The sequence below is a fragment of the Aptenodytes patagonicus genome, chromosome 25 (genome assembly GCF_965638725.1).
Source record: "Aptenodytes patagonicus chromosome 25, bAptPat1.pri.cur, whole genome shotgun sequence".
Lineage (NCBI taxonomy): Eukaryota > Metazoa > Chordata > Aves > Sphenisciformes > Spheniscidae > Aptenodytes > Aptenodytes patagonicus.
The window spans coordinates 6,362,277-6,387,586 of record NC_134973.1 but is presented as its reverse complement, the minus strand read 5'-3'; the positions used below and the strand labels follow the sequence as shown (position 1 = coordinate 6,387,586).

The 25,310-nt window shown below is 45.0% G+C and overlaps 3 protein-coding genes across 6 annotated transcripts in view; 1 reads left to right on the top strand and 2 right to left on the bottom strand.

Moving 5' to 3' along the window:
• Positions 1 to 5,738: 5,738 nt before the first annotated feature.
• MICOS13 (mitochondrial contact site and cristae organizing system subunit 13) lies at positions 5,739 to 9,022 on the bottom strand. Its single transcript, XM_076359111.1, has 4 exons — positions 8,927 to 9,022; positions 7,513 to 7,669; positions 7,026 to 7,077; positions 5,739 to 5,957 (listed from the first exon to the last, which is right to left on the bottom strand). The coding sequence occupies exons 1-4, from the start codon at positions 8,953 to 8,955 to the stop codon at positions 5,860 to 5,862; spliced, it is 336 nt and encodes a 111-aa protein (XP_076215226.1). The 5' UTR covers positions 8,956 to 9,022; the 3' UTR covers positions 5,739 to 5,859.
• A 124-nt stretch (positions 9,023 to 9,146) lies between these two features.
• HSD11B1L (hydroxysteroid 11-beta dehydrogenase 1 like) lies at positions 9,147 to 19,079 on the top strand. The gene is made up of 9 exons (XM_076359215.1): positions 9,147 to 9,506; positions 10,222 to 10,269; positions 11,529 to 11,707; positions 12,954 to 13,084; positions 14,493 to 14,604; positions 15,888 to 15,979; positions 17,028 to 17,121; positions 17,989 to 18,154; positions 18,456 to 19,079. Exons 3-9 carry the CDS (start codon positions 11,623 to 11,625, stop codon positions 18,640 to 18,642), a joined length of 867 nt encoding a protein of 288 aa, XP_076215330.1. The 5' UTR covers positions 9,147 to 9,506; positions 10,222 to 10,269; positions 11,529 to 11,622; the 3' UTR covers positions 18,643 to 19,079.
• A 2,008-nt stretch (positions 19,080 to 21,087) lies between these two features.
• The window catches only part of CELF5 (CUGBP Elav-like family member 5), a 42,503-nt gene continuing 38,280 nt past the window's right edge, over positions 21,088 to 25,310 (bottom strand). For 3 of the 4 annotated variants that reach the window (XM_076359211.1, XM_076359214.1, XM_076359213.1), the window contains 3 exons: positions 24,375 to 24,518; positions 24,097 to 24,261; positions 21,088 to 22,573 (listed from right to left, as the gene is read on the bottom strand). In XM_076359211.1, coding sequence (XP_076215326.1) covers positions 24,134 to 24,261; positions 24,375 to 24,518 — 272 coding nt within the window. In that variant the 3' untranslated portion in view covers positions 21,088 to 22,573; positions 24,097 to 24,133. The other variant, XM_076359212.1, reaches the window with a different exon arrangement.

The following is a 25,310-nucleotide window of genomic DNA, read 5'->3' as shown; positions in this document are numbered from 1 at the left end:
ACCAGCAATACTACTTTTCTTTTATAAAGACTGAGCAGAGTTAATGCTTCAGGACACAGGCTGACAAATGCATACAGATGTGCATCGCTCCCCTCTCCCTCATTCACCTGGTGCACATGGTAAAAACAACTTTGAGCACGTACCAGTGCTCAAGGGTTGGTTGGGATCACAATTGCTGTTTCAAGGGTCTGGCAATGCCATCAGCCCTACAGCCACATGCTTTACTAGTTTCCTTTTGTGTTTCAGAAACTGATCATCCCATCTGTTGGCACTAAATAGTAGATCTAGGGGATGAGTGGGGAGTGATGTGGGCAACAACTCTGATCCCTGCTGCTACGCTGCCAGTGAGCCAAATCACAGCCCGTGCCACTTACCTGCACTGTGCTGCTGCTGGTGTTATGTCCCTTACTAGCTGAACAATGAGCTGTATGCCCCTCCCACCGCCTTGTAAAGCAGTACTTTATACATTTATCCAATGTTTTCCAGTAAAAGATGACTGGAATTGCACGAGAGATTAAAAGTTATGTTCCAAGAGTGAAATTTTCCTGTTAGGAGTGGGGAAAATGGGCATCATTTTTGAAAATGCAGACAAGAGATCAAGCAAGCAATCGCATGGTACTCGGAAACATGTAGTTACAAGCCTGTGCTGGGATTTGAGGTTAGTCACAGGCCACAGGTAACATTTGTACCTGATGCTTAAGTCACTGGGTCAGATGAAATGCCTTGTTCAGTTGCTTCTTCTCAAAAACCATTCCCTGGATCCCTCCCAGCAACATTCATTCAAAAAGAACCCCCTAACTTCTTGGATACTAATCACTGTAACTGTTGTGTAATATCTAATTAATTTGCGTTGAAAATAGTTCCAGTTAGCACCTGTGCTGCAGGCAGGGCTGTTTTCAAACCTTAGGGGGAGCTCTGCCAAGAGAAGATAGACTGGGCCTTTGAGAACACTAACTGATCAAGTTGAAGAAACACTCTGCACCAGCTCCTAAGGACAACTATCCTTTCTGCAGCATGGGGAAACAAATCTGCTTAAATGGGGTTAGTAAAAGCTGCTTGTGCTTTTTTTCTTCTCTTCCTCCTCTGTTTGTTTTTTCCACCCACCACGTTCCCTCCCCCTCCCACTTCCCCCCCCCTGCTATGTGTAGCCAGAGATATTAAGGGCTGGAAAAGGTACCAGTAAGCTCCCACTTACACATTGGAGGTGGGATGGGAGCATCCCATAAATCCTGCTCAGTGCCACAATGCTGGCAGATGTAAACTTTTTATCCTTCTGTAGGATAGGTCCACTAGAGACAGCCAGAGTGCTTGATAACTTGTGACAGAAAAAGGTAGCCTGTGAAAGTCATTATTACAAAACATCTATGAGGCAAAAAGCTAAAAACAGAACAGGAGGACTGGATATTTATGCAAAAATAAGAGTACACAACTACAAAAGGCACTGCGGAGCTTTTTAGACCTATCTGCTAATGCCAACTCTTCTTGTGAGGAAGATATTCCAAAACCGTTTGGTGTAGTGGCAGCAGGCCACTCTGGCAGTATCCAGTGTCACCATGTTCAGAAAGAGAAAAGATACTGGGTGAGCTGAACAAAAGAAAACACTTCTTAACTGTAAGGGCTGTCAAACATTGGTAGAGGTCGTCCAGAGAGGTTGTGGAGTCTGCATCCTTTGAGATGTTCAAAATCTGGCTGGACGTGGTCCTGGGCAACCTGGTCTAGTTGACCTTGCTTGAGCATGGAGGTTGAATTAAATTATCTTGAGATGTCCCTTCCAAGATCAAAGATTCTGTGAGCTGCAGCACAGGTACTATTTTAACAAGTAAATTTCTACACTGCCACTTAGTCTGTCTGCTCAGCAATCTGATGAGCACCCTGTTTTACCTACAACTATTTCTATAGGTCACAAACTAGACTTGGCAAAACATTTGACTTAAATCCAGCAATTGTTTGAAAGGATCACATTGTATGAATCTACACATTGTCATTGAGATGTAATAAGAGAAGAATAGATGTACTGGGTCAGATGAACAAGTCCTTCCCACTCAGTACTCTTTCTCTTCTAGAGGCAGGTGTGTAAAGAAAAATATATTGGAACAGGATGCATGTAGAGCAATCCTTCATCAGGTGATAAACTCCCAGTGACTGGCACTCCAAGGTTTACTGAGCTGTAGCTTCCATCTGGACCATTAGGTTTAAGAGCCACCGATGGACCCATCCTCCAGGAATTAACTTAAGCACTTTTTAAAGCTATTTATACCTTAGCCAAATCCTCCGAAATCTCTTGGCAGTAAGTTTCATCATATAACTATTTGTTTAAAAAGGGAAACAAAACCCCCGCAAATCCTTCTTCCTTCTTGTGTTTTAAATCTGCTTCCTACTCTGAGTAAGGACTCATCCGACTCTCCCTACCTACCCCTGCTTATTTCCTGTCCTGTAGCTGTGTCTTGGCTTGTTCTGTAACTAGCACAGACTAGAACAATGCGACTGTGTTAGCACATCAGTGTGGGGAAAAATGCCGCCTCTGCTGCCAGCAGCCAGGACAATCTCTGTCCCGAGTTTTGGAAGCATGAGCAGCAGCCCTGGGACAAACAGAGACCTGAGGACAGAGAGGTTACAAGATGTGTATTTACAGCAATCCATCCGATATATGCACAGATGCTTCCTGTGAGGAGGGAACAGATTCATATTGATGCTATGCCATGTCATAATGACTTCTGCAACATCATGCCACAATCCCATCACAAAGGGTTAAAAATACAGAATAAATCTGTAACTCCATCTTACAATACTAATGCCCTCTAGGCCATTGGTGCTCTTTATATATGCCTTGGCTATGACTGAAAACTGACCTCAGGAAAGTTTTCATCAACATTAAAATTAAAACATGCACAGTCCACAAACTGGAGCATACTGAAAGCTAGCAAAATGTTTCATGCAGATATACTTTGCTCAATTGCTCTTCCTGTGCTTGTATAATCATCCTAGGCCATGCATGGACATGTGCCAGCCCATCCATTTCTCTACTGGCATGTTACTACAATGCCACACAGTTCCGGTGGACACCAGCTTCCTCCTGCAGAGGTAAGATGGCCTACCGTGAAAAGTTTCACATCTGCCAGCATGTGGATGAAGATGGACCCAGAGAAAGAGTGAGCAACTCCATTTTAGATCTTACTGAGCTGGAAGACACTGACACTTTGAAGGTGAGCATCAGTGAAGGATTTTGCTTCTCCACCTTGGACCAGCTTCAAAAGCGCCAGTAGGAAGGAGAGACTAAAGCACAGTGAAGGTGCTGAGATTCACAACTTGTATACAGTGCTGCTGCTGAACTGTATGAGTCTGGCAAACCACCTGTCTATTGGTATAATTCCTCTTGCTTAAACTTTAACTTAGATTCAGGAAAAAACCTATTAGATATCTATCACCCAGACATGTTCCATCATCAGTGGGTATGTACAGAAGAGCAGCTCCAAAGGTCTATGACAAAGTATGCATCACTTGAAAGGGATTTGGAGAACACGTACCTTCAAGACGTGATAGGTCCAAGCTATGCGACTCCCAGATACCCTCTGGAGTCCAGCCTGCAGAGAATTGGCTTTTAATGTGTCTTTTTTTTGTCCTCTGTACATGCTGATGGATTGCACTTATGACAATCCTCACTTTGGCAGCAACTGGTACTGTCTTCCTTTTTGCAAGAACCCTTCACAGCAGCAAAGGTGAGAGACAACTGCGTATAACTGATTAGCTTCTTCTGTTTCCTGCCTTTTCGTGTCCTGGACATAGCTGGAGAGGTTAAAAAGTAATGTGCGCTAAGAGCAGATGCATTTCTCCATCCCTAGAAACACCACTGTGACGTAACACCTCTTCAGCTTTTGCAGCAACCCTCATCCCTGCCTGCATGTGCCCACTAGTATTTCTACCATGAGAACAAAATGTTAGTACCTAACCCATCGTGATATGGACATTCATTTTGCTCACGTGAAAAAAAAAAAAATCCTCAGAAAACTCATGGCAGGAATGAGTTGGCAGGAATCCACTTTCTGCCCAGGTCTTAATTTAACTGTACGTTGCACACTTCTGTTCTACCAAAAAAGCGTTGACTGCCTCTTCTACAGAGGTCTACCACCAGCAATTTTCTTGCTGCTAACTCTGTTTTTTCTCCATACATCCCCGATACGCAGTTACATGTTCATGATGGTCCCTGCCAGAGTGAAATTTACCCTATTTCTTGTGTTGATTTGACGGCTAGTTGTTACTTTCAGCATCTTCTGGACCTACTTATATTTTGGCAGGGAACTGAGAAGTGCACTGTAATCTTTCCTCCTCCTCCTCTTCAGAGGAGCTATCTGTCTCCTGTGGAAGAAGAGATGGATATCAAGAGAATATTCTTGCTTTCCAGGAACCTCCCTTCCCATCTCCCATTTTGTATTGATTCTTATCAGCAAACAAGGTTTCTGGTTTAAAACAAACAAACAAACAAAATTACAGTTCTGTTTTCATTCATGCAAAAACTAGGAGAAAGTCTGGTAGGAAAACACAGCTTGAAGTCTCTAGGCATTCAAAAAAATACAGAAATGAAAACATGTCCACACAGATTGTGGAGTTACTCAGTGGTCAGCTCCGAGTTCAGCTCATGTTCATGTATCTGTTCATAGCTCAGCTGCAGAATAGCATTGTTCCTTTGCAAAGAACTTATAATGCACATAGTTGCAGTCAATGGGCTCTGTTCCTGAGGTACCTCTGCCTAATTCTTCATGGGGGCACTAGGTTTAGATGAAGTAGGAAATCCCTCAGCCTCATTCTCCCTTCCATGGGGACTCTGCTGTGCTTGGAGATCCTTCCCATTTCCATTTTCTCTCTTGCTCAGTTGCCAAAAAGCTTTACACACAGAGGTGCCAGCATCTGAAAGGTACTTCCAGCCCTATTTTACCAGCACGTAAAGAAGCCAGCAGCCAGAACACTTTTTCAAGTTGAGACAAACTGAATCCACTTAGTTTTAGCCAACAACTGGTAAAATTTAAAATCTAAACCCTTGCCTCCAAATAACCTACGCTGTGGAGCTGAGAATTCAGATACAGGTGTAAATGTGACAGTGCTACTAGTCATTGACTGTGCACCCAAGGGCATATTTGGATCAGTTGCTGGAAAAGTTACAGTTAAAACAGTACTGTGATTTTGCTGTTCAAGCTCAGGTACTAGAAACACTAGCAATGCCCACAGGCCAAACAGACTGGGGGGGTGTTAAAAGTTTCCTATGACTTGCTGGAGTTTTGCATCACAGACTTTTAAACTCCCTTCTATTGCACACTGTCATCAGCAACAAGTATTGCAACTAGTACTGGCTACTCCCAGTTGTGTGACAAGTCACAGACCACCTGGAAGCAGCTTTCACATCAATAATGTGCTCTTTGACAGAGGCACTCCTTCCTCAGCTAGCCTGAAGACAAGTGCTTTGTCTTTGAACAACATCTTTTACTGTTACCTTGGATTTTTTTAGTATTTTTTTTTAACTCATTGGCTTGTTTTGAATTAGATGGCATTCACCTTCGAGATTAATTCAGCTTCAGAATAATCTGTTTAGTTAGCAAGCTTGACAGCTTTAGAACAGGGCTATACATCAGCATATGGCCATCACTTCATTACAACTGATCCATGATCTCTGCTGAAGCCTCTGATCACCGGTAAGGCAGAAAGCAATTATTGCAGTCTGTCTGCTAAAACCAACCCAAATACAAATGGAAGTTCTAAAGTCTTTTATTGTAGCCCTTGCATGGCTGAGGTGCCCTTTAGAGGGATGGACTATGCATTATCCCAAAGACAACATAGGATGGAGAGAATCGTGAACTCTGGAGAACATGTTCATCTGACAAGATCCTTCACATACTTCCAGCCTTCCACAGTGTATTCACAGGCCCTGGTGGGAGCTACAGACAAGGCAGACATGACTGTCTGCACACCTGCAAGGAAAGCAGAGAATTATTATCCCAAGCGCAGCATCATTCAAGCCAAGTTTCCTAATGTTATTCTAGCATTGTAGAGCTCTTTAAACATGGAGAGAAAAATCTAGCTCTATCTCAGAAGCTTTCAAACACACTGAGGCCTGAATGATCCTTGGTTCAAGTACAGCTTTATTGTCTCAGTAACATTTGTGACACAGAGAAATTCCAACTTCAGGACCAGTATAAGGGATAGACAATTACAAGACTGAAAACAACTGAGACAAGTTCCATTTGATTTCTGGCCTTGCCACAGACTCCATGGGTGATGTTGGACATGTCACAATATTTGTGGACTGTGTTTCCTCACAATTACATGAAGACTTTTTGCTGCACCGTAAAAACTATAAATTAACTTACTAGGTATTTATAACATGCTTTGGCCTTCAAACAAGATCTCTAAAATTCTAATAATAATGGGAATACTCATACCTTCTGGAAAGTCAGAGACTGAGTTCAGATATATTAGCATCTGAAGAGTTTATAAACTCTTCAATCTTTAACCAAAGGTTCACCTTTCTTAAGAATAAGTCATTGTTTATTTTTATGCTCTAGTTTCCCTGATCACTACCAGTGCTGATGAACTCACTGGTGCATAAACTCTACCTGTTTATTGTGGGGGCCACAGGCCTCCCCAAACACTTCACTGAAACATTCAATCTTAGATTCTAGGATAGCATAGGCGTGCCTGTCTTGGGGCACAGGTAAGCAGCAAGCTTTGTAGGTAAAAGAAACACCAGCTCCTCCGGTTAGAAAAGGCAGACAGGTTTATGGGCACACATCCTCCTCCTTATTTCACAGTTGGAACAAAAAGAAATTAAGTCCAAAGTCACTCAGTGTGCTAGTGGTAAAACCTGGAGCAGAATATGCTTCCTTAGTCCCAGTCCCAATGCCCCTTCCACCAGACTGTAACATCTATCACCTCCTCCATCATTCCATTTAGGAGGAGGGTATTGAAACAAGACTGATATAAGCTACATCATCCTTGGCCCCTTGCTCCTTTCACAGTTTGGTGAGAAGTTATTTTACCTTTATTCCAGGAATCAGAGGGGGAAAAGTCAAATTTTGGAGTGGGTGGGAGCTAGAAAGAGAGAGACAAAGTATCAGCACTTGAGGGGTTTCACTTATAACAGGATTCACATCAACTTGGAGAAGCCTCTTGAGCTCAGATCTCAAAGATACTTAGGTGCCTACTCTCTGTAAGTCTCAAAAGGGATCAGACATGAAGCCCAAAGTCTGGACTTTGCTCTTTCCCCCAGTATAAAGTAGGGGCAGAAGGTAGTATTTATCATTTGGGTGCTCCTGAAAAATCATCTCCATGGCTCTCCCCTGAATTTAAAATTTTATCCTCCTTTCATTTCAATCCTCTTCAAAATATTCTCAACGTGAAATCTAGTTTCAACAGCAAAACTCCTGCCAGCATCACTGGAACCAGAATATCACCCCAATGTTTTCTCTTCCTCAGTCAAGAGCATGCATTTGTTTTGCTGACTGTGTTCATCTGCACAGTCCTTACCTCCCAGCCTATGTAACTTGTCCACTCTTGGATAGCTGGAGGCAGTACTGCTTGAGCTTTTTTGAGGGCTTCAGCACCTTGTGTGCCACTGCCCAGCAGCCCCTGATCATATGCCATGTATACAGCAGCTCCAGCCAGGCTTCCTTTGATGACAAACCTGAAAGAATCAAAAGCAGCAACAGTTCAGTTCACATTATGACTATCAATGCATCTCTCTCGGTACGTTGTGACCGGCAAAGGGAAGGTATCGATGAAGAAATCTGAGGGTCACAAATACTCTACTGCAATGTCTTATTACAGACAAAAAGCAGCAGAAAAATATCTAGCTACCTTCCTTTTCTTCCTAGACCAACTATTCCCTGTCAGCCCCTTAAAACCATAGCCAGCCACATTTTATCAGTGACAGTTTTCAAGAAAAAATGAGAAAATATCAAACACCTCAAAGTATGTGCCACTTTTTAAAGTCTGAGAATCACCGGCATATACCTTTCATAGAAAGAACTAAAGGATTTTGCAGTGGGTAAGGTCCATGTTAATGATGTAGTTCTTGCTGCCTTGTTAATAAGTAATCTGATTAATTTGACAGACACCAATATCTTGTTAAGCTCATTACAGTCCAGTTAACACCTGGCCATGCCTGTTCCTGCCTTGCCTAGGTTTTTAAAGTTTCCCGGTAGACTGCATGGTGTGCAAACACTAGTTTTACAGCTGTAGTGGCAACCTGCAAAATGGAAGACAGGAAGAGAATATTTTACCTTTATTTACTTTTTCATTATAGATAAAGAGATCTGGGGAGACTGACTTTTTCAAATTCACAGGGCAGAGAGTTGTTTCCCCTTTAAAAAAACCACAAAGCTATTGCACACCTAGGAAAAAAAAAACCACTGACCAACTAAACAAAAACTTGCCAGATAGCAGTACTGCAGTAGTAGAACATATGATAGATATGGCCGTTGAGAGAGGCAAGAGAGAATCAGTATTTAAATCCATGTATTCACAAGTATTTTGGGGAAAGGGGATTTCTCTGTTAAAGATTTACTACTCGCTCCCAAAAGCGCCCTTCCACACCTTCTCCCTTCGAGTGGGCTGTATATCCCGATCTGAAAGCGTTCCCTCAGCAAACAAGCATCCTCGGGCGGGTTTTAGTTTACGTATTCATGCCCGCCCCGAGAAAACCGCCAGACTCCTGCCAGGGATTTGGAGACACACAAAGAAGGGCCAAGCCTGGCACGGGGGCAGACGAGGTCAAGGGCGCAGCGCTGCAAGGCAGGGCCGGACGGGGCCCCGGAAACAAGCCCGGGAGAGTCGGGGGAAACACTCCGCGCGGGGGCGCGGGCCGGGCGGTGCACGTGGGGGGAGGGCGAGCACTCGGGCCGAGCTCTCCGGGCATGGGAGCGCGGGCGCAGGGACTCACTTAACGGCGGGGAAGAGCCTGGCGGCCATGGCTGCGGCAGGGGCAGCGCGCTCGACCGCGCGCCGCGGGGACCTTCGGGAGCCGGTCACGTGGTCCGGGGAGGGCGGTGGCTCCGGCCGTCCCCGCCCCTTGCTTGACGCGGAGCGGCGGGGGCGGGAAGGCGCGGCCGCCCCGACGGTTGCCACGGCAGCCGGGTCGGCGCTGGGGAGGTCACACGGCGGCTCACGGAGGAGCGCCGCTGCCGCTCCCCACGGTCCCGCCGCCGCCACCCCCGCGGGCGAGGGTCGGGGGGGCGCGGGCCGGCAGGGGGCGGGGCAGGGCCGTCCCGCGCCCAGCGCCTCCGCGTGCCTCGCCGTGGCGAGCCCTCCGCGACGGGCACATCTCCCTGCCTTTTGTGGTAACACCCCGTCACCAGTTTTTCGTGCTGTACCGTAACGTGCCGGTAGACGGTATCTTGCTGCTCTTCGTATCTCGACGGCCAGGGCTTCAACCCCGTTTCTCGTGACAAGACTCCATCCCATCAACTCTGTCTGCTGCTTCGTTTCTGTGCTGTGCAGTAAGAAGTGCCGGTTATCCCGAGGTACAGCTTTTTGTTGTTAATGTTATCAGCTATGAACATAATAATTCTTTAATGAATTAAACGATCTGTAAGATTGGACGTGAGGTTTTTTTCTCCTGTAGACCAGGGAGACTCGCACTGTATAGAGGCTGACTCTGAGTTCAGAGAGCTGTGGGAATTGCCAGTGAAAGATCTTTTTCTTAGAATTGGATGTATTTGTCTCTTTCTTTTATTTCTCTCTCTCTCTTTTCCTTTTTTTTTAACATAAATAGAGCTCTTAACCTTTTAGTCTTTGTACATGCTTACATAAAATTTGGCCAAAACAAGGCCAGCTCTTGCTGTGGGTGCCTGTTGTGTTCGGAAACCATCGCAATCCTCAGCGCGAACATCTGTTTCTCACTTTTTTCTTAATCCTAAGAAAATCCAGACAGGTTCAAAACAGTACGTATTTGTTGTTTTATCCACCTTTAAGCAAATATTAGATGGTTCAAACTGCTTATATTCAGCTGACCTGGATGCCCTGTTCATAATAGGGGAGTAGAAATAGGTACAATGAATAGAAACAGAAAATACATGTTGTGTTGTCAAATCACATTATGCTTTTAATTTAAAACACCTTGAGCTCCAAATCTACCTGCTAACTTCTCAACTTCAAGAATATCTACTATATTATCTCAGAACCTTCCAGCTACTGAAGTTCATACTTGCTGCCATTTTTCCCTTTTATCTTCTCCAGGCCCCCATCCTGCAAAGACTTCTGTCCATGATCATCTCTGTACCCTGGGTAAGACTGTTAATTTCATTATCTCACTAAGTATTAGCCATATCCTGATATGCTGCCCCCCAAAAAAAAGCTAGTTTTAAACAAGTTTGCAGAACTGTGGAAGTTGACGAAGTGAATTTTGCAGAAGACAGCTTCAGGAACTACTGCAAAATTTCTTTTTAAATTCCTCCTATATTCACTGTATCTAACTGCTTCTGGCTACTAAAGCATTTGTGAAGGCAGAAAAACTCAGAAAATATAGAGAAATAGTACTGGCTAATGATGCTCGGCTTGGTAAGTGAATGCTATTAGTATCAGTAAGTTTCGATACTGACTTAATTTTTGAATTTTCCTTTTGCAGGACAAGTTCTAAAGAAGGAGAAGTACAGAAATAAATCCCTCACCTTTTTCCCTGCCTTGTACACCATTTTACATATGGCAGGCATGTATAATTCCCAAAGCATAGAAAAGCACATCTAAACGTAATTTGTCAGCATGATTTCATATCTGTTTTAAATTTTTGTTGACAGCTGCAGATAATTTATTATTTTGAAAAAGAGGTAATCGTTTAATTAATTTTGCTTTTCAGATTTGATGTATTTTACATCAAATATATCTGTGAGAATCTGAAATAGAATGCAGCAATACAAAATGCAGAAGGCTTTTACTGTAAAATTAGACTTTCAAGTCATGGTTTAAATGAGGAATTGGTGCTGACTCCACAAGTTTCTGTGGAGTGTTCCATTAGGGACAGACATTTTAAAAATAATTCCCCCAGTCCAGTTCATTTAAGACAGACTGAATCCCAGGCGGCTGTCCTGGAGCAAATGAAAGGCTGAGAAAACAGTAGCTGAGCAAGGCAGGAAGATGAGATGATTTCCTGAGCTTTCTCCAGACCTGTATTCTGCCCTCTTTGGATCCTTCCTCTTGTACGAGAGCAGGTTTCATTGTCTTCAGGCCTGCAGCTTTACATTTTTCGTCCTGCCAAGGTTACTTCCTCTGAACAGGGAGTTGCACTGCTTGGCACAGCCAAGCCCTAACCTTTCTTGGGCAAATGCAAACCATTCACAGGACTGTGGTGTTCCCTCCCTTCAACAGGGAAACAGCAACTTCTTTGCAGCTTCTTATCAAAGTGTTGATTGTCCATGTCCTCCCTATCTTTCATTCTTGACAAAGGTGACCTTGGCTCCCAATGGAGACACTTCTCAGGTGGAGTCTCAGTTCTATACAGCACCTCTCTTGTATGCAGGACAGAAAAGGACTTTACATGCCTCTTGCAGGTTGGCTTCCAGCATCAGAGGAAGGAGATTACAGTATTTTGGCTGGAGTGCTCGGCTTCAAGACTTCACTTTGTTCTTCACAACTTGGAGGGATATGAAGCCAGTTGGAAAAGTGCTTTGTGCTACAGGGATCGTAGCTGGGCTCCTAGCTTTCTTCTGGAAAGACCCTTTTAACCCAGGTAGGCTCACCAGGGGGGTCATTCCAAACTGGAATATAAGTCACGTAAGAGAAGAGGTTGAATTTCCAAACTCTGACTGGTGGTCTCATTCCTGCCCATAGTCTTACCAGAGTTGGTGGCCGCAAAGCAATGCGTCATTCCCAGAAATAGAGAGAAGCTTGAAACAAAGAGGAAGACAAAATGGTCTAACAGCATTTACAATGGATTCTGCTGTCTATGTGGGGAAAAAATGACATGTACTTTGCCACTGCCTTTTTCTTTTTTTGTTTTGATTGCAAATTCCTTGGGGTCAAGAACCATCTTTATAGATGTGCAGTGCCCAGCACAAGAGGGCTGATATCTCCAAACTGGTGGCAAAGAATAAATGATATGCAGAAGGCAGGAGGCCCAGAGCCTGGTTTATGTTGTACAGCTTTTTATAATGTGAAAACCAACTTCATCCTTGAAAGATATTGGTCTAGGAACCCAGGCAGAGGGCATGTGACACAGCTAGCTTGCATAGTCATATCATTATTCCCTGGCAGTGATAACCTAGGCATAATGTCCACAACAAATGTGCAGTGACAAAACAACGCACCTCTTGGGCAGTTGGGCCTGGGGGTTGTTCCATGGCAACTGAGCCATGCCGGCTGCACGCTTTTATGCATTATCCAACTCCATGGTAGAATGCTGAGCTGGGGAGGAGGGATGGGAATGGTGAAACAAGGCTTGGCTGTTTGGTTTCTAGCACCCCAGCTGCTGTCTCAGTGAAGTGGGTCAGACTGAGCCTCCTGGTCCATGACTTGAAGTATGAACCTGAGGGTTGTCAGGATGGAGGAGGGAACTGTCTGTTGCATGTTAGTGGAGCTAGGCCAAGCTGACTGCTGCATGCTGGAGCTTGTTGAGCTAGCCAAGCTTTCCTGTGACCCAGGCCAAAACAGATCAATATGGCTGGCTACTTGACATGAGGTGGCTGATGACTAACCTTTTTGTTGTAGGCACCTGTCAGAAGGGAAAAATAGCTCATTCTTCAAAGATTAGGTGATTTTTGATTATTTTCAGTCTAGCAAGAATTGGAAGGTATTGTTAATCTCATGACTTTGTCAGGTCAGTCCTGCCTCTTCTAGTTTTGGAGAAGCATCAAGACTTCTGAGCACTTACTTACACATACCTTTCTACTTTAGAGCTCTGCCAATAGTTGAGGGCAGCTCCTCTGCTGCTTCCTTCACTTACTTCTATATCTTTTATTCTCTTTCCCATAAATAAGAGAGCTTGTCTGCTGCCCGTGTTCTCCTGACTGGAGCCAGTGCTGGGATTGGAGAGCAGATGGCATATCATTATGCCAGATTTGGTGCTGAAATTGTCTTGACTGCTAGGAGGGAAGCTGTGCTGCAGAAGGTAAGAACTTCCTCGTATGAGGGAAGACATAAGAGATTTGGACTTTTACCAAAACAACAACAACAACAAATTAGTTGTCAGCGTGGTAAATTTTCCTTCAGAACTGTTGTTGAGCAAAAACAGCTTAGGTACTTTCAAAATTCTTTCCACTTATGTAGAAAGATGGAACATGCCAGTGACATGTTTTGAGCCTGATTTGCTGGCAGTGTCCTGTGCCATTCTTCTCTGTAACTGATCTCCTAGGTGGGCTACTTTGTGTTGTCACACACCAGTGCCTGCTGCAATATGCCCGGTTTTTCTTACCAGAAGGCAGTAACACTGCATACTGGGGAGGTGTAACTCAGAAGGAGCTTGTTCTCTACAGGAAGATGCATATACACTGCCTGAACTTTTTACTGCCTGAACATTTGCACGAGGAAATGGTATGAAGCTGCATCAGGGGAAGTTCAGATTGGACATTAGGAAAACGTTCTTCGCAGTGGTCAGTCACTGGAACAGGTTCCCCAGGAAGAAGTGGTCACAGCACCAAGCCTGTCAGAGTTCAAGGAGCATCTGAACGATGCTTTTAGTCATATGGTTTAGTTTTAGGTAGTCCTGCAAGGAGCAGGGAGTTGGATTCAATGATCCTTATGGGTCCCTCCCAACTCGAGATATTCTATGATTCTATGAACTACAATTCCTGTGTGATGTTGTGCAGCTTTTCAGAGTCCAAACAGTTCTATTTGTAGCTGTTTTGTTAAAGACTCAAACCTTTTTGTAGGTTAAATAATTTTTGACCAGCTTGAATAGATGAGATTCATTTATCTGTCGTTTATAAAATGGGACAATATTTAGAGAAGGTATCTCTTAAACTGTGGGGATAGGTGACTTGCAAGAAAAGTTCTTCACAATGAAATGGCACAAAAGGAGAGTTGGGGACAGTGAGCATAAGAATAGTTCCTAATGCCTGGAAGGCATTATTTCAGCAAATAGCTAAACTGCGTATCATTACTGGGCACCTTCACATACTCAGCATAGCAAAAAAACTATGAAAGATGAATACTGTTAGAGCTTTACCAGGTATTTTGGAACAAAAAGAAGAACTTAATGTAAAGCATAACCCTTATTCCAGAAGAGTTCTCCTGAAGAAGACTGTCTTTTTCGCGTGAATCTTGATCCAAGGTAGATTGAATCTGCATCCTGCTAAGAGTTACCTCTATTTAACTGTCTGGTTAAACAAAGTCTGGATGCAAAATGAGCTCTCTGTGGACTGAATAGCAGTAGATTTAAAATTAAAGTGTGTCTCTGTCCAGAATTGACTCTCACTGACTGTAGTACGGGGAAAAAACAGTGCCTTACAGTGCCCTTATTTCTAGTCTTTCCCCCCTACTCCATATTGTTAATCTTTGGATGTGTGTTCTTTTTCAAGGTGGTGGAGAAATGCCTGACACTTGGAGCAAAGAAAATATTTTATATCCCTGCAGATATGTCTTCCCCTTCAGAGCCTGAAAAGGTGGTTCAGTTTGCTGTCCAAAAGCTGGGTAAGCATCTTGGGCATCTCTTTGGCTTTCAGGTATATAGACAGTTCTCATTCCAGTAGGAGCTTCCTGCTTCAGTTTCCTTATGTTCCTCACTGAGGGAGATGTTTAGGATGGGAGGGTGCGGGGTTTGTAAATACCAGTCTGGATGTGGCCATCTTTTTAGCTGCCTTTCATGGGGAGGGCATGTCTTTTGCTAGAGGAGAAAAGTATGCAGAAAGTACTTGCTCACAATACTTCACTAAAACCACACCCCATAGCAACAGCTACAGTACCTCACCTGTCACAGCGTACCACGTGTACATGCATTTGCCATATGTGAGCAGGTACCAGCTGCACACACCCAACCATGAACATAGTGCCTTGTGTTGAGTGAGACAGAAACTGGGAGGTCTGGAAACAGTGATCTGCCCCTATAGCAAAGCTCAGTCCGAGACTGTATAGAAGGGGAAGGTGGTCTTATTTTAACCAGAACTGATTCACACTACTCCCACTCTCATGCATTCGCATTCACTCATTTTTTAGTACTCAAAAGCAACAAGATGTGTATGACTAAGTACCTTGGCCAAGCTTACTTGTGGTGATACAAAGGACAAGGGATGCCCACTGTTGAGTCCTCATCGTGTCTTCTGGGTTCTTGGTTGGTGACCATGTGCTGCTTTTTGATTGTCTTTTGTGCCCTGTAGGAGTTGAGTGATTATGATCTTTTCCCTCTCCACCTTGTCTCATTTGGGTCAGACTGTCATTAGGCAACATTTTCTATTATACTCACTATCCTTTTGTCCATTATTTGAGTGTCTTAATTACTTCGTTATGCTCTTGGTTTTCCTGATGTGGGCGTCTTAAGAAACCGTGTGTAAGTGTGCTGTGATCTGGATGACCTGCCAGTCCAGCAGCCATCAATTCATACCTTTCTTTTAAACCTTCTGCTGTTTCTGCTGATACATTCCCATACCAATCGTAATTTTTCTGTTACAAATTTGTATACTTATAACTTTGAAAATAGAGTGTACCACCAGAACTAAGTTCCAAGTCTGCATTACCCTGAAACATCATTTCAGAGAGCTGCTGTCAAAGAAGAACAGCTTTCCTTCCAATTCTACCCTTAAGCAGCAGGCAAAGCTGCTCCCAGATGGACATCTTTTATGTATCTTCATGGTAAAGCACTTTCTAGCCTTCTGAGGGAGCAGTTGGTTGGTTCAGCCCTCCTGCTGGCATTTCTGAGTTCCTTGGTTACTGGTTAGGGGATGGCCCCTTTGTTTGACTGCTTTTTCTCTTATCCACAGGGGGACTGGATTACCTGGTGTTGAACCACATTGGTGTGACCCGTTTCCAGATGTGGGCTGGAGATGTGGAATACACCCACTGGCTCATGCAGGTGAGGTTTCCCAGCAGGAAGAGCTCACCTGGAATTGGGTCAGTCTGGCTTCTCCTGGGACAGCTTTGGGAAGCTCAAAGGCAAATTCAAGTCTATGGAAATGGTTGAGAACAAACCTTTTATTTAATTCGTGTTTCAAGTCAAATGGTTTGGAGGCTTTGTTATTAGACAGGTGTTTTGCTCAGTTGGTGTATATGTGTGCAAAGGAATGTCTGCGAAGAACTTCACTTCTCTCCTTCCTTCTGTCCTTAGCCCAGGACTGTTAGGGATTGATGGGTAGTTATGGACAGTTGTGCAATATATGTCTAGTTTAGGAACGCCAATAGGTGAGGAGCAAGCACTTCCTACTAATCTATAGCAAGTGCCATTGCAGAACACAATAAGGTTGTTTGAAATGGTGTTTGCCATTTGAGTCTCTGCTCACAGATTCAGAGTTTTCCTATAGAATCACCTTGGTACCAGGTTTTGGGACCATGGAGATGAAGAGCTGTTTTCTTGATTCAGTGGTCTTAGGTCAGGTGGGTCATATTAGTTCTATTTCATGTTGGAAGGAGCCTGTTTGCTGGAGAGCAGGGAACTTGGGAGCACAGGTAAGAAATCTCTTACAAGTTAGAGAGCAGTCAAGATCAGAAGAGATGTTGAACGTTACGCTTTGTTGTAGTCTGAGCTCAGACAAGAGAAACTTAAAAGGGGAGCAAATTGAGACACTACTGGTGTCCTTGTTGCTGGATAGGGATTGCAGAGTAAAGAAAGGCATATAGAGAAATCAGGGGCAGCTAATTGTCTCTTGTCAAGAAATCTGTATATTAAAGCCCAGGAATAACCTTTGCTCTGACTCTTCTCCATTGCTTTTTCTGGAATCTGAAAGACTCATGGATGCAATGTTTGTCCCCATCTTCACAGAGATGATTCTTTTTGCTTGATGTTTGAAAAAGCAAATCCAAGCCCTGCTCCTTTCCATTTCTGACCACTGTATTGGCTTTCTGGCTCATGCTGACCTTCCCTCCAAACCCTCTTGCTTCTTTCATATCGACTTTTATCATTCCAGGTGAATTTCTTCAGTTATGTGGCACTTGCAACAGCAGCTCTTCCCACCCTGGAGAAGAATAAAGGCTCTCTGGTGGTTGTTTCTTCCCTCACAGGTTAGTGTCTTTAACTGGCATAAGTGCTGGCCTTGTGGAAACAATGGCTCCCAGCACATCATGTTTCTCTGTGTCCTTCAACCCCTCAACACATTTTCAAGCTGTGCATTTTATAGTAGCAAGCAGGATGGTGGCTGGCTGGCCGCCTTGTTTTCTGGAAGACCTTCTCCGTGTTGCACCATTTTGCATTCCCTTGGAACTTTGCTCTTCACTCACCATGTGCCCAGATCTGCTTGTTTGGCTCTTGTCCCTCACAGCCAGGCCCATCTCTCCTGCATTTCTGATGCAGCATTAAGACCATCCTGCCACTCTAAGGCCTTCTGGCTTTGGCCAGCCTGAATAGCTGGCTGCTGAGTAGCTGCACCTACTGTATGGGACAGAAAGGCAGGAGAAAGTCTTCAGTGTGCGCTCAAGGGAGCTGCATCACCATACACAAGTTCAGACTACAGCTTATCCCTGCCTTGTGACGTAACGTGCCTTGGTGTCAGAGAAATGTTATGGCCAGATGCACCAGCATGTGAACCAGTCCATGTGTTTGCATGTGATGGGGGAGGGGAAGGCTGCAGGTAGACCATCACACTGGGCTTTTTAGCCCAGCATGTGACCTGGTTACTGTGTAAGTTAAAAGAAATTTTCTCCCCTTATCTACATATGTGGTGGCTCTTGTGCTGGAATATGCTTACACAAAGAGGTATAATTTTCTAAGTGCCTGCATGTGACTAGAAATAGAGGGAAACTCACCTGAACAGAACATGGGTTGATGCAGGATGGCAAAGCCTCTGTCTTTGCCCAGATTCCCTCTCCATGGCACCATCTTCCTTACAGCCACTTTCTTGGTGTTTTCCATTCTCTCCTTTTCCTTTCCAGGGAAAATACCCACTCCCTTCACCACTTCTTATTCTGCCACCAAGTTTGCACTGGATGGATTCTTCAGCTCGCTGCGCCATGAACTCATCATGCAGAAGAAAAACGTCTCTATCACACTATGCATCCTGGGCCTGATTGATACCGATACGGCATTAGAGAATACCAGGTGTGTATCTGGAGGAAGATGTAGGAGTCTGGGAGGGAGTGTGTCTGCAGGAACATCTCTCTTCTTGAAAGCATGCAAAAAAATGCACCACAACTGTGTTTAAGATAGTGTGCGCATCTGTTTGGATGTGCAAGAAAACTAATGGGAAGAGTGCATCTGCTTGGGTACATCACGGGGGTTGTGCATGTCCACCTCAGCATGGAACATGAGCATGCAGAACCCTGTGGTAGTCAGTCTGCACAGTTAAAACCACACCAAGGATTGACTGGCTTTGAGTGATCCTCTGACTGTTTCCTTCCAGGGGCAAAGTGCACCTAACTGCTTCTCCTGCTCCTGAAGCTGCACTCGCCATCATCCTGGGGGCTGCCACACGAGTGCAGGAGGTGTTCTACCCATGGTGGCTGCATCACGTGTGCTGCCTCTGGGTTTTGTTCCCCAATGACCGGGACCAGGTTTTACAGAGTTACTATAACTACAGCAGTCCTTAAGGCATGCCCAGTCTCAGTTTCCTCTCCCATCCTACATCCCTTCTAATCACATTGTCCTCCGTCCCACTAAGCATCCTATTCAGCCATTGGTGTCAAGCAGGAGCAGGGCAGTGGTGGTGGCAAAGTCATATGACTTGTCTTGGTCTCCCTCTCATCCTGCTTCAGCCACAGTTCTGATATTTCTACCCGTCAGTCAGAGATCTTTCCCACTGTTCACTCTGTCTTAGTCCTCCACCCATCTCCCCTCCTTCAGCCTCACCTGTCTGCTTTTACTGCCTCCAGTCTTCTCTCAGCTCCAGCTTTAACCTGTCTGTACAGGATGTCCTGGAACGTCTGTACATTCCTGGGACATCCTGCTCCACTGCTTCATTGTTTTGTGGATTCTGTGAACCTTTTTGCTTCCTATAAATAGAATTTTAATCTCTGTTTTAATTAAACTATTTTTTTTTTGATGTGTTGGTGTTACATGTTGATGCTACCTCTGTGAAGGAAGGCTGGTGAGCACAGGCCTGTTGCTAGGTGTTTGCTGACTGCATGGGACCTGTTAAATCGGCTCTTCCTTGCTGTAAATGCCAAGTTGGGTTGATGATTCCTGCACTGAACAGGAGAAAGAATGCAGAGGGAATTCTTCCCTAACACGTTATTCCTACGAATATGTGTCATGCCTTGTAAGTTCTAGCAGCTAAGAAAAAGCAGTCTCTGCTTGAATTCTCCTGGCTGGGAATGGATAAAGGATCCTATGTGGGCTCCTTGGTGTCTGAGAGGATGGTTATTTTTTTGTGGTGTTCCCATCCGCAATGCATGAATCCTGAAGAAATTTTAAGTAGCTTTGAAAGCTGAACATTTTGTAGAAACTGGTTAACAGGTTTGGAATTTATTGGAACAGCCAGGTATTGCTTAAAAAACAGACTTGTCTAGGGGATATAGAAATAAAATGGAGTGTGCAGAGCCTTGCCAATCGCAATCTTTCTTCAATCATAGCTGGTCTTCTCCAAGGAGAGAAAAAAAGCAGGTTGAGGGGTACATTCTAGCCCGTGAGAGGTGGCTTCCTAGGAAAGGGTCGCTGCATGCCCCCCCTCCTTGATCTGTTGACAGCTAGGTGCTAGACTAAGTGCACTCTTGTTCTGAGCTAAATATAAAAACTAGCTAAATATAAAAACTTGTGTGTCTGCAAGAAATGTCACTGCAGCTTGAGTTCTTATTCTTGCTACTGGGAATGGTGTGCGGCACTTTTAGTCACAAGTACATTTTATTCACATCATAGAACAGGCACCAGCTGAGTGTTTTCCTTCCTCTCTCCTTGCCATTCACTGGGTTTTGACATGACCAAGCTTTCTACGGAGCTGTGTGGAAGTAAGAACTCACCACAATTCACAAACTCTGGAGTTTGAACTCGCCCCTTCTGAAACACACACCTGCTTGCTTCTCATGACAGTTTGCAGTATACACCTTGGCTCAGTCACTGCAGAATTGTGTTGGTGCAGGGGCAAGGAGGCCTCAAAAATTGAGGTAGTCCTAGATTTCATTCTCTACTCATATTCTGCTTTTCTTCTCTGCCATTAAACAGGGGTTTCAAAGCAGAGGACAGTCCCAGGGAAACTGGTGCTTTTATAGAAGGGATGGGCAGGGGCTGAACCATGGGCATGGCAAATTGAGTTGGTTCTCTACCAACCCGAAGTGTGTTTGTCACCTTCAGGGCAGAGATGAGGAGTCTCTGCATTTGCTTTCCCTTTTCCTGGTTCTGTGCATAGCACCAGATGGGCTGGGCTCTGGCTCTTGATTGATTGATTGATTTCCTTCAAGGTGCTGTTGGGAGAACCAGTTTTGTTCTCTCAGGTGTGAGCAGAGTACATAGGAATTCTTAAAAGATGTCTGGTATCTGCACACAAGAGCTGTGACTGGTTTGTGTTTAGCTCTGCTGGAGCTTGGCTGCTGAACTCATTCATTGCAGTTGGGCTAATATAACAAACTTGCATTTTGGGGATCATATGCTGAAGACTGGAATAAAAATCCACAGACAGCCTTCTTGGAGACACAGGGACACTGTGTGGTGTTCAGAGTAAGGCAGGGTTGTATTCTGTAGGACTCGGGCTTTGTCATCCATCTCCTTGTGAAATGCTTTTTAACTGACTGCACAGATGATTTGCTGAATGGAAACAGACTTTCCTCACCCCAGACCTTTGGTGATTAATGTCTTCAAGTGTAAGCATTATCTAAAAGCAGGTGCAACTAACACACAAAGTAAAACCCCAGTTATTTAGCAAGTAAAACTTTTATTAAATAAATTTAAGATTTTTTTTGACCAGAGTGAGGAATTTGACATTGACGAAGCCTGTATTGCACCTATAACATTGTACAGTCACATCAGTAACTGTGATGGAAGAAACTGTAAATGCTTGTTTTAAACCAGCTTGACCTAGAATTTCCAAAGTCCTTTTTTTTCCCATTTTGCGTTTATTGGTCTTTTTTTTTTTTTTGTTCAAAATTAGATTAAGTTTAAACTTCATGAAATTACTTGTAGCAGAAATAAAGTACATTATACAAATCACGTACATAATAGATGTTAAGTATAAAAATGGTATTTACAATAAGTAAACATGGACTATAGAAACACACAGACTCGCACAGTTTCATCCATCTCAAACTCTCAGCATCAGACACAGAGGGGTGGTTGAGGAGATGTGAAGGTACTTAAAGAACTGTGCCACAAACATCTGACCAAAGGGAAACTGGAGGAGGATGAGAATTGGCTGAGGTTTGCGGAAGTCCCCACATCTCTAGCTTCAGTATCAATTCCATCAACCTTGCTCCACCAACCCTCTGTTCATGTCTGAACGCAGACACACACGCACACAGAGGGGAAATATTCTTGCTACCTTATCAAACTCTGGAATATTGAAACTAATCATTCAGAAGGTTTGTGGGGTTGGTTGGTTTGATTTGTTTTTCTTTCCTTATTTTGGTAGAAACTTAAAGAGACTGTTTGAAGTTGTTAAAGGGATATGCCTTGTCAGTATGACACCCCCACCCCCAGGGGATCTTTGTTAAATCAAGCTCTGAACTATGTTCTGTGCTTAAGTGTATGTGTATATAGCTGTATCTATATATGCTGCATAATGTGTAATATGTCCCTTGGAGGGGGTGGTGGGGAAAAAAACCAGAATGGCAACCCTCTTTCATCATAATATTCTTGTGTCTGCTTGGGAGAGCTTTGCAGAGGGTGTAAGAGGTGAGTCCTCTTGCTAAATTCAGATGGAGAAAACGTCCTGTTTCATCTGGGAATCGGAACTGCCCGCTAACCAGCGTTAGGTTACTTCTGACATGGGGAGGCAGTGTGTAGCCCCTGGGAGGCTTCTGTCACTCTGTTTTGGAGATTGCATCAGCTCACACTCTCATCTTCTCTTGCCTTGATCAAGAAAATGCTCCGTTACCATGGAGAGCTACGAAACACAGATCTGTGCCACGTGTAGGGAGACAGTACAGTTCCTGTAGGTAAACAGACTGGTTTCCTGTGCTTTCAGCCTAATCGAGGAGTGCTCAGGATAGGCTTTGGCACCAAATTCCAGGAGCTTTGTCTGCAGAAGCCCTTGGAAAGGTAAGACTGAGAGCTGTTGAGATCCTTAACCAGGCTGGTGCTAAGGTCAGTGGATGAGTGCCTTGAGCTGAGCAGCTGGCTGTGCCCTAATCCTGGAGGTATGTAGTTCTCTTTCTCCTTGCTTCTTGCTAATGTTGGGCAGAGAGATGCGTGCTTTCCCTCTCTCTCTCTCTCTCTCTCTCTCTTGCGCTCTGTCCATCCAAGCATCCTCTCAGAATGTTCAGGCCTACCTGCAGTGCTTGCTGAGAAGACACTGTTGCAAAGGTAAACCCTTAACTTCCAATCCTTCTTGCAAGGAGTCAGTCTCTGAATGGAAAAGTTTGGTCCTGTGAGCCACTTTAAAAAAAAATAGAGACTGTGTGTATATATATATATATATATATATTTATGTTTATCTATGAAAGGGCCAGGAGACGGGGCAGGAGGGAGGGAGGGATGGAGCTAAGTTGCCATACATCACTGCAGTAACCTAGAGACAAACCAGTGGATTTTCTTGGTCCATGTACTCCAGGCATACCCCAAGAGGAAGAGCTTCGAGTCCCCAGGGGCTGCTGGTTTTCTGGTCCCTTTGCTATGCACCACTTTAGCAGCAAATATGAGAGTCCGTCGTGGCAAGAATCTTCCTGCTGGGCAGATATTGAGCCTTCTCTTTAATTGCATGTTTTGGGGAGGAGGGCAGAAGGAGGATGGGGTGGGTAGGTGGGCAGCAGAGGAAGGAAAAGGGTGGTGCCAAAAGAGTAGATAAATTTACTGGCCTCTCTGTAAATCAACCTGAAGCAGAAATTCTTCCTCTGGACTTTCCCTTCACCTGAATAGAAAGGGAGGAGGGAGGGAATTGGGAGATTAGGACGACATCTATGCAAACCTCAGGCTTTGAGTTGCTGTTGCTTAAATGTGGAGGATGAAGACCCCAGTTAGAAGAGACCAAGATCAGCCCTCCCTTGCTCCCAGTCTGTTGGCTGGTAGGAGCTAGCTCTTTGACAGCCAGCTCTCATGTCAGGCAGCTCTTCTGTGGCCCTTCAGGGTCTCACCTTTTCTCTGCTTTTCTGTGATCCTTGTGACTCATGGGATTGTCCCTTCTTACCCTGGAAAGCACTCTCTGCAGACTAATTTCAGGGCACATGTAATAATTGAAAACAAAACTATTGGGTTTTAAAACCTTTTTAGGAAGATGAATGCTTTTTGGGAGCGGTCAGAAAGTAGACTGAAACCTTGCTTAGGCCACAGGCAGGTAATTTCAACCCATCTGCCTGTCAGGGCCCTGAGTGCACTAAGGGGCCTTAATGGCCTTGACCAGCCTCACCTGTGGCTTCTGTCGACACTCTGCCCATGGGCCCAGGAGTCTCATTACAGCTCAGGCCTGTGCCTTCAGTCCTTGTCTGGTCTACATCACGGAAGTGCCAGTCTCCACCTGTCCATGGACCTGTCCTGGATCTTATTATTTGGACTCCAACCCTTGGATTGTCTTCCCGTCTTGATGTCAGATCTGTTTATTATTCTCATTATAGACCTGCCTGGCAATCACTGGACTATGTCTGACACTGTTTGTCTTCACCATACCTGATCCTGGTCTTGACCTGCAGATTGGCTCTCTGGCTTGGCCTTGGGCCTGCCTCATTGCCACAAACTTTCTTGATGATCTAGACTCTTGGTTGAACCTGGCCATCATCTCCAGGCCTGCTTGGTCACCTTGCTCAGGTGCTGGGGCTGGGCCCTGGCAGGTGAGGCCTCTGCCCTGCTAGCTGTGTTACTGCATTCAGCTCCTGGCTTCCCACCCCGCGGGGAGCAGCCAGACCTTGCTGCCCCCTGACACTGGCCAGCACTGTGTAGGAACTGTGCTGTAATGGTGCCAGCTTTACCTGTGCTGCAGAAGTGACTCCTGCTTGCTCACTGCTGTCAGTAGGGATGGTTAGCATCCTTGGGTCGTTTTAATTGGACCTTCAAACGTTTCATGCCAATCTGGAAGCCATTCATGGCCTGGATAGCAGTCTGTGCACTGGATGGGTTGTCAAAGCTTACAAAACCTGAAGGACAGGACACAGGCATGGATAATAATGGCACTGTTGGTGCCATGCCCAATGCATGAGTGTCCTTGTTATCCATCATGCTTCCCTTGCCCGCTGGCATCAGCACTCACCAAAACACTTGCTCTGGTTGGTGGCACGATCCATGAATACCTTGGAGGAAATGATATTGCCAAAGGGCAGGAACATCTGCATCAACTCATTGTCTCCAAACTCCTGAGGGAGATGGTAGATGAAGAGATTGCAGCCTTCAGGACCTGCAGGCATGGGGACAATGGGGAGGGACAAAACAGAGAGCCCCCAAAGGGAAGGGGAAGAGAAACGGGCTCAACTCAGAGCACAGCACTGGAGGAGAACCCCAGCACTGCCTCCTTCTGTCTCGACATCCCCTTGCTTATCTCAGTCACTGGTCCATGAAGAGTTCTGAGGGCTCTCTAAAAGCAGCTGGGAGGCAATATGCAGAGCTAGAGTTTCTGGAGAGCAGATTGACTTTCACAGCTTGCCCAGTTCCCACGTGGGGTGCTGGACACAACAACTCTGTGAGTGTCTGGGTGTTGTTTTGCTGGAAGGAAATTAGCTGAGGTGGCAGCTCCTTGTTCATAGCTCTCCCAGTCCTAGGAGAGCAGCAGACACTGCTATGTGAAAGCTGCTGCTCTAGCGTTCTCTGCCCACAGCTATGCAGTGGTTGCCTTCAGCCCATAAGCCACAGCCCCAGCTGGAAATCTCCTGGATTGCCACACATGTGATTTAATGGGCTGACCTGGTCCTGCCCACTCCTTCACTTGCTCCCTGTGAGCCTGATGAGCACAAGGAGCTGTTCCCTCACCGACACCTGCTGTATGAAGCAGGAGCAGAGAATGCCTTTGCCTCCAAATTCTGTCCAGGCCAGTTTTGAAATAAGCTGAAAAACAAACTCATGAGGATAGGAAGGCTGAAGACAGAGGACAGTACATTGGAGAGGCTGGTTTAACTGGTACCAGTGTGGTTCTGGCATCAGTAAAGATGGGAAGGAAGTGCTCTTTTCCCCTGCCTGCGTAGGGAAGGTGCTG

Bases quoted from the DNA above. Each gene is read 5' to 3' on its own strand.
- HSD11B1L (XM_076359215.1), top strand. From the start codon at position 11,623: ATGAAGCCAGTTGGAAAAGTGCTTTGTGCTACAGGGATCGTAGCTGGG. The intron at 14,605-15,887 runs GTAAGCATCTTG...TCTTATCCACAG, and splicing joins GTTTGCTGTCCAAAAGCTGG to GGGGACTGGATTACCTGGTG. The intron at 18,155-18,455 runs GTGTGTATCTGG...GTTTCCTTCCAG, and splicing joins ACGGCATTAGAGAATACCAG to GGGCAAAGTGCACCTAACTG.
- MICOS13 (XM_076359111.1), bottom strand. From the start codon at position 8,955: ATGGCCGCCAGGCTCTTCCCCGCCGTTAA. The intron at 7,670-8,926 runs GTGAGTCCCTGC...TGATTCTTTCAG, and splicing joins AGGCTCTTCCCCGCCGTTAA to GTTTGTCATCAAAGGAAGCC. The intron at 5,958-7,025 runs GTAAAATAACTT...CTTTCCTTGCAG, and splicing joins CTCTGATTCCTGGAATAAAG to GTGTGCAGACAGTCATGTCT.